General features: G+C 39.3%; 2 protein-coding genes across 4 annotated transcripts in view; both read right to left on the reverse strand.

Annotated features, from left to right (window-relative positions):
* Positions 1–203: 203 nt before the first annotated feature.
* LOC130554648 (complement C1q-like protein 2) lies at positions 204–6,734 on the reverse strand. 2 transcript variants are annotated; one of them, XM_057334437.1, is made up of 4 exons: positions 5,383–6,734; positions 1,099–1,289; positions 808–933; positions 204–542 (listed from the first exon to the last, which is right to left on the reverse strand). In XM_057334437.1, the coding sequence occupies exons 1-4, from the start codon at positions 5,568–5,570 to the stop codon at positions 262–264; spliced, it is 786 nt and encodes a 261-aa protein (XP_057190420.1). In that variant the 5' UTR covers positions 5,571–6,734; the 3' UTR covers positions 204–261. The 2 variants fall into 2 exon arrangements, with proteins under 2 accessions (XP_057190420.1, XP_057190421.1); XM_057334438.1 differs by lacking the exon at positions 5,383–6,734 and having other exon boundaries at positions 1,099–2,175.
* A 537-nt stretch (positions 6,735–7,271) lies between these two features.
* spsb4a (splA/ryanodine receptor domain and SOCS box containing 4a) overlaps positions 7,272–15,541 on the reverse strand; it is a 41,497-nt gene continuing 33,227 nt past the window's right edge. For both annotated transcript variants that reach the window (XM_057335192.1, XM_057335193.1), the window contains one exon: positions 7,272–8,594. In XM_057335192.1, the coding sequence (XP_057191175.1) occupies positions 8,467–8,594 (128 nt within the window). In that variant the 3' untranslated portion in view covers positions 7,272–8,466. The remainder of the gene's footprint in view (positions 8,595–15,541) is intronic.

The following is a 15,541-nucleotide window of genomic DNA, read 5'->3' on the forward strand; positions in this document are numbered from 1 at the left end:
AGCACTTTGGCCGACTTTGGTTGTTTTAAATGTGCTATATAAATGTTGTATTGTAGTGTATAAAGTTTTATTTTTCAGCACATGCAGAATGACATACAAGCAAAATGATCCTTAACAAATATACATAGAAAGCTTATGATGTATAAATTCAGTGTTTGAATGCATGTTCAAAAGTAACTTTCTATGCAATCATTATGGATTGAATTACAGTTTTTATTTTATTTATTTTACCTTATCATTTTGTGCTCAATGAAAAGGTTATCAAAGAGCAAAAAGTAAATGGCCAACAAATGTCGTGTGGTCATTTGAATTATCAAAGACCCACGTATTCGCCCTTAGACGCACATAGACATCATCTCCTTCCTCCAGGATCAAAGAGACTGAATTTGTTGCGGTTTCATAGCGGTTTCCTTGAGGGTGACTGTACACAGTGACCATCTGTTGTTCATTTTTGAACAGCCTCAGACCCAAAGGTTTGGATGAGTGGCTATGCCCATTTATAGTGAAGAAATAGACACCTTTAACAGGTGTTCTGAAGATACCTGTAACAGCAAGGGCAACAATTTACACCGACATTCATGGTAATGTATTGAGATAATGATATTAAAGTTCAGTGACATGTACAGTATAAATAGGTTATTTCATGACGTCTCAGATCACACAACTGCATGCATAGTCAGTAAATATTTCGAAAAGGGACATTGGCAAAATGTCACAAAAATACTTCATGTCAACATCCGTATGTATTTATTTGGACGAAATGTGGTTTTGTCTTTGTAACAAGTTGAATATTACAAGACAACATACCAGTGCTTGGGTTGTAGGCATTCCCATGATTCACAAACACATCTTTGTAAGCCAGTGTGACCTCAGTGTTGAAGGGTCCATGGTTTTGTACGCTTCCAAGTGAGGCTGCAAATGCCACTTTATGTTCTGTATGTATCAAATATTGTTTTATTGGCAAAAAAACTAAACAATATTACAAATCCTACAATATTAATCATGTTCATATCATTTGCATGTGGGTGCACTGATACTCTTTTTTTCATCCATAAGTACTGTACACCATCAAAGAGCAGATGAAACATGAGTACAGACCTTTTCCTTTGAGAAGTTCCTCAGTGGCCTCTAGTCTGGACTGTAAAGACTTCACAGTGTTGCTCAGCTCGGCCGGAATTGGCTCGGTGTGCTCAGTCATGGAAGCAGCGTCTGTTTCCTCACGCAAGTGCTCAGGTTCATCTATAAAGATTTTCTTCCCTTCCTGCCCCATTACTGACATACAGGTACAGCTGAACAGGAGAAGCAGAAGGGGAACGGCACGTGCCATCATTACTGTATCTCAAGTCCTCAAATGTGTTGCAGGAAATCTGAAGGTTGCTTCTGGTCCTGCACCAGACAGTAAGTGTGCATGTAGGTCAGAAATTCTCCTGATATAACCCAGGCAGATTAATGTTTAATTTAATTTATGATAGCAATTTAATCTCTAGATTTTGCTGAAAACGTGCAAACGTTTGCATATGATGGCAGATTATTAATAAAAAAAATAATCGGGATTTGCATTTGTTTTTTATTCAGTACTGTGAGTAAGGTGCACTGTGTACATATTGTCCACAACACACAATAACTGAATGAATAGTCAACTTTTAAATTATACTTGATTCTTAATATATTGGCTGTTTTTATGTTTTAGGATAGTTGGTCATGAGTCCCTTGTTTGTCCTGAGCTCTTAAACTGTCCACTGGTCAGAAATCTCCTTTAGGTCCTGCACATTCTTCGCTGTTGACTCAATAATAATAACAATTCATGCCACTAGTTTAAAAGTTACGCCTGGCTCTGAGTGTAAAGGTTCATGTTGCCTTCTTGAGCATCACTGAATGTTTGCACCTTTTTCTTAGTTTTTATGCGTTTCCTCTGGACATGTGAAAAAAACTTTGAAAAGTGGTCAAATATGCAGACAATGCTTGAAAACCAAAGAACATGCAGGACCTGAAGGATTTTTCTGAAGACGCGTGGACATTTTAACTGCTCGTTTGTTTCACAAAACATAAAACAGTTGTTGGCATCTAGTGATGGCATGTCACATTATTAAGAATCAAGTGCATGAAGACGTTTGAACTGGTTTATTTATGTAAATACAGTTTTTATTGTGTGTTGTGGACTACTGCATATGCAAAGATCTGTTATGTAAAATAGTTTTCAGGGCAGTACAAAGTCAAACTGCAATTTTTTGATGCCTCAGTTTTTTTTTTATAATTATTAACATGTTGTAGATTATGTAAGGCATATGAAAATTTATATGCTGCGATAGTACCTTGTATTCGTTGTACTTTATACTGTTCGCAGGAATTTTTCTTGTAAGATAAAATAATTACAATGTGTTTTTATTAGGACTGTGCAAAAATATCGATACATGTAACTATCACAATATTTTTTTTTTCGATAGTGTATCGATAGTGATACCTCTACTATCGATAATTTTTTTTAACCATGTCATATACTGTACATACGGCCTAAAGTAAGCGGAAGCGAGCATGGCGAACAATATAAGAGCGCTTGGAGCTCTCAGAGCTGATGTGTGGGTGTGCTTTGGTTTTCAAAATAAGTCATGGAGTAATGAGTTATATAAAATAATGCTGTTTGTAGGCTTCACAAGTCATGACACAAGTCACTTGGCTATTGCAGTGCATTAGACAAAAAGTTTATTAAGAAAAGTAACAATGACATTTATTGTGCTTTCACTGATGTGACACCATCACATTTACAGCACGGATGAAGCAGGGGTTTTATACTGCCCATGTTCAGTGTTTTAACTGTAATGCACCACAACAGCCAAGTGACTTGCGTGAGCCACCTTATTCCTCTGTGCTACCCACTTGAGGGGCACAATCCACAGTTTGAGAACCCAAACCTCTGATCTAAAGGTCCATGCATCACACATCATGGCCACTCTGCAGAGGTAAGATGTTTTTACACTCATCCTTACAGAAAACCCCCGCTGGTGCACAGCATGTTGTATTTCTAGCTCTACTTTTGACATTTTCTATTTAAAGCATTGCAATATATCGCAAATGTGTATCGTATCGTATTTCACCCTAACAAAAGTTCCAAAATGCTTCGTCTTCTTTCCAGGATAAAACATCCTGTCCACACTTCCATGTAATGAAAGTGAATTTATATGTCTGTAAAATGTGATACAAGGGCAAAAATATAACAATGTCAGAAAAACAATATATTTCGACTGACCTCAAGAGTGAGTTATTTTATGATTTAGTACGTGCAGCTGATAGACAAAATATACAAGACATTTATGGAAAACTACACCTTCAAAAGGACAGATATTTTGGGGCAATTATAATTTATTGTTGATCATAAATAATTAAAAATAATAATAATGATTTTTTTTGGTTTCATTTCCGAATCCAAAATAAATGTTCCCAGAACACAAATCATGCAAGCCAAGAATACCTAGGTACTCCGCCTGTAATACCAATCTTCCACACTTAGAGGGCAGACATTAGGCAGACACAAGCAATGAAGTAAATGCAGCTGTGTTGATCTCTAAATGCCTCTAGAGGTCTCAGTTGGTTCTCTAAAAAATGAACTCTTAAATAAGAAATTCTTACAAGCATAAAATGAATGGTTTCTGTCTCAACAGTAAACAATTAGGATTGGAACAAATGATCATTAAGCAAACAGCTCAGCACTAATCGTTTCATCAGGTTATTCAACAGAAGCAAACCAGCATGTGCTAATGGTGTAATGTAGTGTGTGACGATGGTGTTAAAACAGCTTTTGCATGTTAGATTGTGATGAGACTTATGAAACATGCATTTCAATTTTTTTTAACACTGTAGGCCATGCTACACCCCAGACAAAACCATAAACTGTCATGTTGTGGCATCCTCACAATTTATTATACCATAAACCTTTATCACCATTCCTACACCAGCAGCCACCTCACACAGTAAATCAAAGCTCTGTCATCTTTTACAGCGGCCATGTGTATGTCCATGTATACGAGTACAGTATGAATCAAGTGCATTACTTTTTTCTTCTGCAGAACACAAAAGAAGATATTTTGAAGAACGTTCGTAAACAAACAACCCTGTGCCCTATTGGCTTCTATTGTGTGGACACAAAACCACGGAGACATTTCTCAAAATTGAACGACATGAGGGTGAATATATGATGACAGAGTTTTGCTTTTTGGGTGAACTATCCCTTTAAGTAGCATCCAGTTCCATAGTATCACCATCTGCTTACACCACAGAGTTTCTCTTCCTAAAGTTTCGAATGATGCGTTTCTACTGGTATGCATGTGTGTGTTGGGTAGGTTAGATCTCATTATGCACTTCTCCTGGCTGTGAGAGCTAATTAACCTCATTTGAGCAGCTCCAGTACAGACACTGATGAACCCAAGGGCCCGTTTTGCCTTTTTCAAATTAAGAGGCCTTCACTTTTCCCGTGTTTGCATGGAGTCATCAGGGAACGGGTTTATGGGAAAAGAAATTGAACAGACAGCACGTAATATCAAAGCGCATCCCTAATTCGCTTGAATTTCAGAGAACATGACAAATGGAATCTGGTGCACATGCTTCATTTGAGAATTTTCCAATTCTTTAACTCGGATAACTAAGGACCAATCTTGTACTGTAGGATGAATAATACATGGTGTCACACGTGCTAGATTAACATTAGTGCTCATTAGCGCGTGGCAAAAACCATTAAACCCAAGCAAAGTCATTGACTGTGATGTGTTTAATAGGAAACGGTTTGGTTGGGTGAAATGGAAAATGATGTCTGCATCGCTGTGTTTGCATTATAGGAAGGATTGCATCCTTGCTAGATGGTACTTGTACAGCTTTATGTAAATGCACAGAGTCATCTCACCAGGTTTTGGAACAGCAAAACATTGTATCTTTTAGAAAACTCTTTAATCTGCTTATGCTCTCCGGGGGAGCCGAGAAGCTAAACAGGAGTCTGGGAAAGTGGAGACTCATAGACATAATAGATGGATCATATGCTATTTATACAGGCTGGCTCGGAAAACCAACAGTGAGGGAGAGAGAGGGAGTGAAGGAGAGGGGGAACGTGTTGACTCTGCACTAATCTGATTCATCTCTCTGTACACTCCTTGTGTGTTTTTCGCTTAAGCTTGAGAGAAAAGCACACACACTTATTTTCAATCTGGAGATGAAATCCCTAAATATACCTGTTCCGTATTGGCCATGCCGAGTCCGAATCCCCAGTATCCCCATGACAAATGACAGCCTGGACTGCTTACTGAGCAACATTGTAGTACATGTTTCCAGAAAAGCATGTGCACGATATGCCACTAACATTGTAGGTGATAGTTCACCCAAAAATGAAAATTTACTCACCCTCTTGTCATTTCAAACCTGTTTGTCCTTTCTTCCGCAGAACGCACAAGAAGATATTTTGAAGAATGTTGGTCTGGGCCCCATTGACTTGTGTCTGTACAATAGAAGTGGAGTGGTGCCAGTGCTGTTCGCTTACCAACTTTCTTCATAATATCTTCTTTTGTGTTCTGCGGAAGAACGAAAGTCATAAAGGTTTGAAATGACAAGAGGGTGAGTAAATGATGACAGATTTTTTATTCATGGCTGAAATTAAAATATGAAAACATTAGGTTACATTGAAAACCTGTTTTTTTTAGGATTTTACATAATCGCTTGTCTACATTTGTCCCTCAATAGAATTGTTATATATTGCACTTCCTCGATTTTTAGTGGACGAATGGGAAATCTGCAGCGAGAACATCAAAACAAAAAGGTGCCGTCTCCAGGGTTTTTCTTAGCGGAGCGGATTCGCAGCCACTGTGTTCTTTAGGTAAGGGCGTGACCCTTGCAGGCCAGGATGCACCTGTGTGTGGAAACTGAGGTCATTTAGGACACAAATATCTTTTCACCAATTGCCACGGCTCCCATTTATACCCTCATTCTCTCTCTCTCCCACACTGAACCGCCGCACACCCATAGGGAAGGAAGCACATCAAGGCTGTCTCGCCCGTCTCCCAAGGTCTATCAGTGGTGAATGAGCTTCAGGCTTACCCTGTTATTTACACCCTGGTAAGTTAAGGAAATGGCCACTGGCCCATGTCTCCACAGCGTATGGAGAACCACACTGGGAGGAAATCAGTACAATACTCACTTCCAAGAGTTCAACAATTGCCTGCTAATGATGAAGGACGCAAACATAAACAACCGGTGATTCCCAAGACGTAAGCATTTGTACACAGACGTAAACGCTTCTGACGTTCTCTTTAGACTGGAACACCCTGAACCTTTTGTGTCAAGTTTGTTAATGATTTAAGACAAGATTTCAGAGAACGGAGGATGGGGAGGTTCAGTGTCCTGGCTTGAACCACAAGTCATCGTTCTGCGTCGGAATTGAAGCAATGCTTTGATCAGAGCCCTATCTTTGCACCCGTGCTCTCAGATCCGTGTTATTCAATTACATCTGAGCCGATTCCAAATGTGAAGGGAAGAAGCAAGAAAAAAGAAGCCCATTTTCATGCTGGCGCACGAGGACGGTGTCTTGCCGTCTCGCATTGATTTCCAATACAATAGTCCTGAACGTATCCAGATACAATAAACTAAAACAGGCCGTATCACGCTATTTGAAGTGAATTGGCTCAGAGGACGCGTTTCCCATTATCTAAAAAAGCCACTTAAAGTTTGTTGAACTTAATGGAAGCGGCACACATGCAATATGTTTCTCTCTCTCTTCAACATTTGCGATCACTTAAGATTTTTGACTCGAAATGGCATTTTGAAGTTCGCACCAAACTGAAAATGCGCTTCTTGAGTAAACAGCCGTGTCATTAATTTTTGCTTTTAAGTTCCACTGGGGGAAAAAATGACAGCATACAGGTTAAAAAAACAAGTGTGGGTAAATAACTGAACGTCTGGAGAACTTAAGAAAGAACCTGAGGTTAGCGACTGCGGTTAAAATCCTCCCACGAATCTCAACAGAGCCGAGTGTGAGAAGAACGTTCAAGTTTGTCACAGATTTGGGTTAGATAACCGTTTTCAAGCACAGACTGTGATAGAGTCAGACAGAGAGCGAGCGAGAGACACCGAGAGAAACAGACAGAAAGAAAGAAGGTGAGAAAGAGTGCGAAATTGGGAAAGGAGGGAACCCTCTGTGGGATGTTAGAAGCAATAAAGAGGTGTTATGCAAATAGGCCTTACTGTCTGTATGAATGCTTTTTCTTATTCGATCCAGACAAAAATGTAAGCGAAATCCATCTCGTTCACTTGGCTTTTATTCACATTTCAAATATGCTAATGCTAGCGAGATCTTTACATTCCACTGCGCCTCAGAAAACCAGACTTCTCTCTGAACATCCAGGCAGAATAATAATAATATTATTAATTGTATTAATTGTATAACAGCAGCATCCCAGTTTAAAATAGAAAGCCATATGTGATGAGTATGATCGTGTTCATCTATGTGCTAGCTCGCACGTTCTGTCCATTAACGAAACTAGAACCTGATAAATAAAACTAAAGAGAGACAAAACATCTCGATAGATCATCAACTAAAAAATAAAAATTACACTCACAATAAAATCAGGGTACAAATTTTACGGAGCCCGTCTGATCACCCCTCGGAGAAAAAAAACAAGACCTGCAAATCCGTGGCCACAGTTTTGTAATTCGTTCCCTCAGTTTACAAAACCGTGCTCTCGGATTAATAAACTGTACCCACGAACAGAGCACGGTTTTTGCGGGTCTTGTTTTTTTTTTCTCCGAGGGGTGACCAGACGGTCTCCGTAAAATTCAGATAGACAAAGTGACTCGAGCTCTCAGAGGAAGAAATAAAAAAAATGTAAAATGCGCATATGATTGTTGGCTGTATACAGTATGTGCGTATGCATATGTGTGTCCATGGGAAAACACATCCATCCCAGGAAAAACGGGAAATGTCTGCTGTCGGTCCGTATATACTAATGTTCCCCGGTGTTCTTGTGTGCAGGTAACGGTACTGGCACCTTTCAGGGTTGTCTGCACTGAGATGTTGTCTCGGTGAGCTCTCCTTTGAGTGTTGACTGTGCTCTGCAGGTTAAAATCCAGGAAAAGAGCGCAAGATTATTACTGTGAGCTTTCAAAGGCATCCCAAGATTACTGTGCTTCTGAAACACCGCTCCTTGGCGTATTCTCCAGGGCGAAACGTACACACGGAGGCGCTGGAGAGCCGCTGCACACCGTCCAGTTTAATTTCAACAACACTGTCCTCCGTGCTTCTTCCAAAGCCGTCAATAATTTAAACAACTCATAAAGAGGAAAAATAAAAACAACTAAAACAAACAAATACAAAACCCTAAGATTCCACTAGTGAGCCACATTGTAAACATGTTTCCCTCATCCGCCTGATGGTGGCGTTACAGTTGCACGGCGTCCTCTCTGTGCGTGTCCGTCATGAGGGCCTGAGTTCTGCTCTCACTGGTACTGGAGGTAATTCTTCAGAGACTGGGGCAAAGGCAAGGTTTCAATCTCCTGCAGACGCTCACGTCCCAGAGCCAGCCGCGCTGCGCGTCGACACAGGTCCATCAGAGGCAGAGGCTCCGCTGGAGAGAGGCAACAAGAAGAACAGGAAATGTTAGAAATGTAATCGCAAAACCGTATTCAGAATAGCTTTGGTCAAAGTTTTACAGTCTCGAAAGAAATCCTGTCAACCAATATGACTTTCATAAATTCTTCCACCGTGAAGATGACTTGTGCTATAGTGAAATCTTCGCAATCTACAGTGTCAATGAGTTTTGGGTGACGCTTACTGAAATGTCTGTTGTTGTTACTTAATGGTAATGTTCCTCTTCCAGCTAGAGATCTGCAGAAATTGGACCGAGTCTGTGAGCGAAACTCGGATCGTTGTAACTGGTGAACAAATCATTCAGTTCATTCAAGAGAATTGGACTTAAAATATTTGATTCACTTTTCTCAGCTTTGTGAAGAAAATCTAGAACGGATGATAGATTTTTCAGTGTATAACGTAAAAATCAATCTACTCCTCACATAAATCAATTGCACGGACTCACAAGTCATAGGTACTATTATGATTGTGCTTTTGTGTCCTTTTTGGAGCTTGCAACTGCGATCCATTCCTGAGAAACTGTGCTGAAAGTGGTGCTGGCTTGGTGCCGGTAGCCCTGTGGTTAGCACGCCAACAAATAGTGCCAGTGCGCTCGCGGTGACCCGCGTTTGATTCTCGTCTTGGAGGGTCCTTTGCCGATCTCGCTCCCCTATCTTGCTTTTCTGTCACCTCTCTGCTGTTCTCTCACAATAAAAGCATAAAAAGCCAATAAATATGTTGATAAAATGTATACCTCAAATACACCGTAAAAGCAGCTTTGGATAAAATCATCTGCCAAATTCATAAATGTAAACATTCTCCTTTTGTGTCCTAAGAAAGTAAATCATGCCGAATATGTCAACTATTCCTTTAAAGATCCCAGTGTCTGTCTAGTGTTGGCATGCGTCTCCGCTCCATAAGCTGACCGAGCAGTTCAATAATGGATTGATCCTGCCACCAGAGCTCGGCATCCATCAACCAAGCTCCTGCATCACAGAGCTGTGCGCCCCCACTTACCCATTTGCTTCCACTCCGGCCAAGATCTCATACCAACACACAAAAACAGCCATTAGGTCTTTATAAGGCCCTGGTCCGATATGACTAATCGGATCACAGAGATCTGGCACAAGCGACTGGTTGATGGTTACCACCAAGTACAGTATGTGAGCCTAACAATCAGAAGAGGAACAGTTATTACAGTCCAGCTGCATAGACATCCACATTGAATATTTATAGCTGTGATCGAGTCCCACACAGAACATGTCGTGAGATGCGTTTTCCTTTATCCTGGCACGCTCAACTAAAGGAGTATTGTAATATCTGTTCACAAAATGAAACAATGCCTCCCCACGGAGCCCTTATAGCATGAAAAAAACACCCTGCGAGAAAGAAATGTTTTTTGGATGCACAGGCTTTTTTCCATTTAAATTTTCCATTACACTACGGTGCTTCAGCATATCATTGTGAATTGTTCTCGAGGTACTGAAAAAAAATCAAAAGACAAAGTTAAGAGTGTTCCTGTACTACTTATGTTAAAAATTCATGTGCATTTATGTATTTATTGCGTAAGTTGAAATTATTTATGTAAGAAGAAAGAGACCTCAGTGATACAAGAGATATTAAACTAGCACTGATATAAAGGAAATGGGTTGCTTGGGACAACACACAATTTTACAGTTTACTCATTATACACGAATATTTGACTGCACAGTGCCACGACTGTGTAATAAAGAAAATATACGTCTCACACAACACAACCATTAAAATGATGTATTTTCCTGCAACTACACAAAATGAAAATCCCATCCACTAAATCACTTAAAAGTCACGTTTTATCTAATCTCAAGTGCACCGACCAGACATCACATGCAGATCTGATGTAGTAGTACGCGGTGGACGGGGTTTGGGAGGTAAGAGGGTCAGGAAGAGACCACTGACAGTGGGGGGTCATACTTCTACCGCAGTAAATCTCAATTTTTCATTCCCAGCCTACGCGTCAACACGTTCGCCGACGTGCTCAAGGTTAGCCTGAAGTCTCCAGTAATCACATAACACATCATAATTCGGTGAAATACACAACACACGCAGTGACCTGTCATTGCTTGTGATTCTCAGGCTGTTTCTCATCGCTGCTCAATCACATTAGGGCGCTGCCTACATGTCGCTTATGGCAACAAATCAAATTGATGTGATTTATACGCAATAAATGAGATTACAAGGTTCCGATATGTCAATGTGATCCTGTTGCGTGCGTTCTCAAACTCTCAGAACGGGATAATAAAACAGACTACTGTCATATTTCACTTCCAAAATTAAAAGACAACATTTGAATTTTATGGCAAGAAACATATTTGATGTTAATTTACTATCTGATATACAGTACAGTAATGAGATTTATGAAAATAATGTGGCAATGCAAAAAAGATGTTTAGCGTATCATTTTAGAAAATGTATTTCTTATGTACTTTTATACTTTGTGTGAAATGGGACCAGGACACGTCTGTGAGTCATCCTTGGGCAGGAATGTTCCTGGTTATAATTTCCTATCTATAAGGTTATTCTGCCAAAATAAGTAAATGAAGACATAACTGATGGGTCAAAATAGCTTACATACATTTACTAATCTCTGTCCTTCAGCTTAAAACTAAGACGGCACACCAGATGGACAAATGGCCCTTAAGGGATACACTGAGGAAAAAGTGGTGCAAAGTCATCTACGGTCAGACTGTCAACCGGTCATTGGCTCACCCAAAGAGATTTTATAACCACAATCTGAACAATACAAGCAACGAGCTAACTGACGCTGGATGGACCAAAACATTTGATGTTATTGAAAGGTCACATTAAAACCTTTTTACCATGTCTTATACAGAATACGCCTACGATTAGGGCTGTCACGATTATGAAATTTGACTGACGATTAATTGTCTAATAAATCATTGCGATTATGACGATTAATTGTCTGTTTTAGGGCTTTGGCAGTTATGATGATTAATTGTCTGTTTTGAGCTTTGACATTTAATTCTCATACATTTTTGATTCAGCGATTGAAACAACCATATTGTTCTGAATACAAGACTATGTTTTTTTACTGGAAATACATCTGAAAAAATTGGGTCATCATATATTTAAGGTTTAGGCTTTTACCTGTCAATAATACAACTGCCAAATACTTGTAAATGAAGTAAATTGATCAGGTGTGAATTGAAGCCACCATTAAAATACTATCAGTCATAGAAAAGCTTCTAATCTGTTTTTTTCTCACTTGCAAGACTACAATAAAATTTTACTTGTGTGTTAATGAAATTTTGGTAGATTGGTTTTCACACTGATATTTGCTTAAATAATATTAAATTGTACTGCAGGTAATTTGTATGTTTTAGTTTTTTTTCAAGTGATTGTGTTGTGGTGGTACATTTTACAAGTATTACCATGCTTTAGTAACCATATATACACTAAAATATGCAATATGCAGATGCACTACAGCTCCCCCTAGTGTCTTCTATAGAGATGTGCAATAATTGCGATGATCTGAAACCATCGCGATGAGGTCAAACAATCGCGATGAGACGATTATTTAATAATCGTGACAGCCCTACCTACGATACGTGCATAGTCACATTTGGACATTTTTTTTCATATTTGTGGATGTAGCTTAAAACGGATAGCCTACAGCGCTTCTCCTTTTTGGTTGTCGATGTGTGACGTAGTGTTTGGATAATTTGATTCACGTTGTTGACCGTAATCCTACATGTATCTTGAAGCGACCGAGTGAAAAATGCCATTGTTCCCTATGGACGCCAGATCTAACAGAACTGGCTGAGATTGAAGCAGAAATACGTCATCGCTTCGTGTGCGTAATATACTGCATTTTCCAGTTCATCTTCCATACTGGCAGCCCACAACCGCACAGTATCAGTCGAGTCTTAACAGTCGTTTGACAAATCATCAAGCTCCATCTCTTGCACATCACTGACTCCACCATTAGACCCTTATAAATGAGCTCTGCTGTGCAGAGATGAGAGAGAACTATAGCCATTTCTGTCCTACACTTTCATGTTCGTTATTACCGTTCCAATAAGCAACAGGATTCGTATGGTAAATATCAAAGCGTTACATCTTGCAAAACCCAATTCATTCCTCCTTCGTTCTGAGCGGCGGCGGGCAGCCTCACAGAGGGGGTCGAGACTCAAGACTTTTGAGGCGAGATGTGGAACCTTCTAGAAAAAGCTTCAGGCCACAGAAAGATGCCAGTAAGATCAAAGCAGTCTGCAGTGTAATTCAATTAAATCATTGTGAACCGATTAACGTCTGCTGGTGATTAATTGAAAGATCTGCAGCGGTCACGTCAAGCGGCCTGCGATCCGCCCACAGACTGAGAGACAGTACACAAGCTATCATTACAGCGTAACGGCTAAATCAAAGATCGGCAGCGATGGCTGTTTAGACTCTGTTGTGGGTTTGTGTTGTGGTTACATGCATCGACCACTACGAATGATTCTCTATTAACAACAGATCTGTAAAGATCATATAAATGCAGACTGATCAAAACAGCTGCATGATGCTCTACATGTAGAGTTTAGTTCATCATGTAATACCAACCTGTGATGGATTTAAAAGCCGTTGTGACTGCAGAAATAATGAAGATATGACATGTCCTTGAAAGTGGTGACTCACAAAACTCACATTGATTAATAATTCAATTATGTAACGGGGGATTTTACTGTACTTAGCCAGGTCAAGTATTTGACTAAGCCTTATGCTTGTGTTACTTCAGAACATGACGTTTATTTAATGGGCTGAACAATAGCTGAACATGCATGTTTATTCTGTATTATAAACTGCGAATAAACTCTCGCTCGTGTTAAAATCAACGAAACGCGCACCGTTCTAGTGATCTGGCAGATTAATCCTTTTGGAATAATGCCCAAAACACTACAATTTTGTAATGGTTTTAATGCAGAAAGCTAGTGGTATTTTAATGGACACCATTCATTTCTGTGATTATCAGCGGGGTTGATACATTTATAATCTGATCTCTTGAGATCAATCCGTCATATACAGCTATTTTTTGCTTCTTTATATATAGTATAACATATTTTACACATTATCTTATCTATCCTCAATGTACAGTATGGGGGCGCCAGTTCTTTAAATGGGTTTACAGGGTGCGCGAAAAGGTGAAAGGGCTGAGAACCACTGATCTAAGCTGTATAACAGAAGTGAACTGATGATCAGATTGAAACATGTGTTTTACACATTGGCACTGATCCATGAATATGATGCAGGGCAAAACAACGACTGTCTGTGTCTGAAATGGATGCAAGGAAACTTATATGGAAACCTAACGCCTTCATTGCAAACCTACTCCATTTACCTGTAAATGTAAAATTACCTTTTGTATTTGCCAGAATATGTATACAATCAGAGCACACGTTAGTTATGGTATCTACTGTATCCCACAATGCAATGCAATTGTGTAAAGTAACAGAAACAATATTATTATTTTTTAACATCTCATTACTGGACTACCAAAGTTAAGACATTTTTAAACAAAAAGTGGACAAAAATGCAAATAACCATAATTCTGAGGTACCTGGATGCCACCTGCAGCATACACTGCAAAAAATGATTTCTTGTTTTCAAGTAAAAATATCTAAAAATTCCTAAATCAAGATACATCTACTTGAGATGCAAAATGAACTTCGTAAATGTAAAATATCTATCAATAGTGCAAAAAATGTAAACTTATTTCAAGTTTTTTTTCTTACCCCGTTGGCAGATAGGCTACTGTTTTCTTGTTTTAAGCATAAACATTTTTTTTTAAAAGCAACTCTGATTCAAGATACTGGACAACAAGACAAAACTACTAAGCAAGAAATTTATTTTTTTGCAGTGTAGCCACTAACATATGCAAACAATGCCAAGCAGACCAGCCCTTAAAATACATGTATTGACTAATCTATTAACTAATATTATATATATATATATATATATATATATAAGTATTTTCAACTTTTTTTGTCCTCTGGAAAAGCACTTGAAAAGGTCATCAGAGGTGCAGTGCACATGAGATACAGTGGGCTGGTCTTTGACCTTTGTACGTCTCATTATTTACAACAGCTCCCTTAAGACCCTGAAGACCCTTAAGACCCATGCACAGATCCACACAGTAAGGTAAATGTGCCTGACCCCTGCAGCGTTAAAAGACACGTGCTCTCTATGGGCAGAGTCCACGGCATTCCTCAACATGCAGACCAACACATAAGCCACTTGACAACTGAGCTATTATGTTTCAATTAGTTGAATAAATGAATCAACAGACCAATTGACTGCATCCGTTGGGGAATTAACATTAGCTCAAAGAAATTCAAATGTTTCATGGGTTCCCTCAGAGAGCTGTAAACCAGAATTTTCTGGAACATTATTAGACAACTATACACAGCATATTTACATTTCTACAAAGCTAGAGATATTTTTAGTAACAGCTGCTCTGAGATATTCCTATTAAAACTAAACCCTAGTTTATTCTCCCTGTCTTAAATTGTCTATCCAAAATCATTGTTGATCTGTTAATGTAATAAATGAACTATCTTTATTACCATTTGCAATGTCACAAACAACCACGCCTCCATCTACATGCTGAATGACTGCCAAATTCCCACATACTCAGCAAAATGGACTGTAGCTGAATATCGATTGTGGCAAATGCCAGGTGCCAATCCCCAGTCTTGTTCCCTGGATCCCTTCACAGTTCAAGGCTCAAAACTGTGCTGGAGATTGCAAGAGATTAAAGTTGGTGAGTGGCCGAATGGATACAACAGGATTTTGGGAAACCACGTAAACAGCTTTGTCATGATGACAGGAGCCTGCAGAGGGCAGGGCACAAGGGAAGGGCAGCTCTCTTGCAGGAACGGATGGTTTCGTAATAGACAGATTTATCAT

Source organism: Triplophysa rosa, linkage group LG5, assembly GCF_024868665.1.
Source record: "Triplophysa rosa linkage group LG5, Trosa_1v2, whole genome shotgun sequence".
NCBI lineage: Eukaryota > Metazoa > Chordata > Actinopteri > Cypriniformes > Nemacheilidae > Triplophysa > Triplophysa rosa.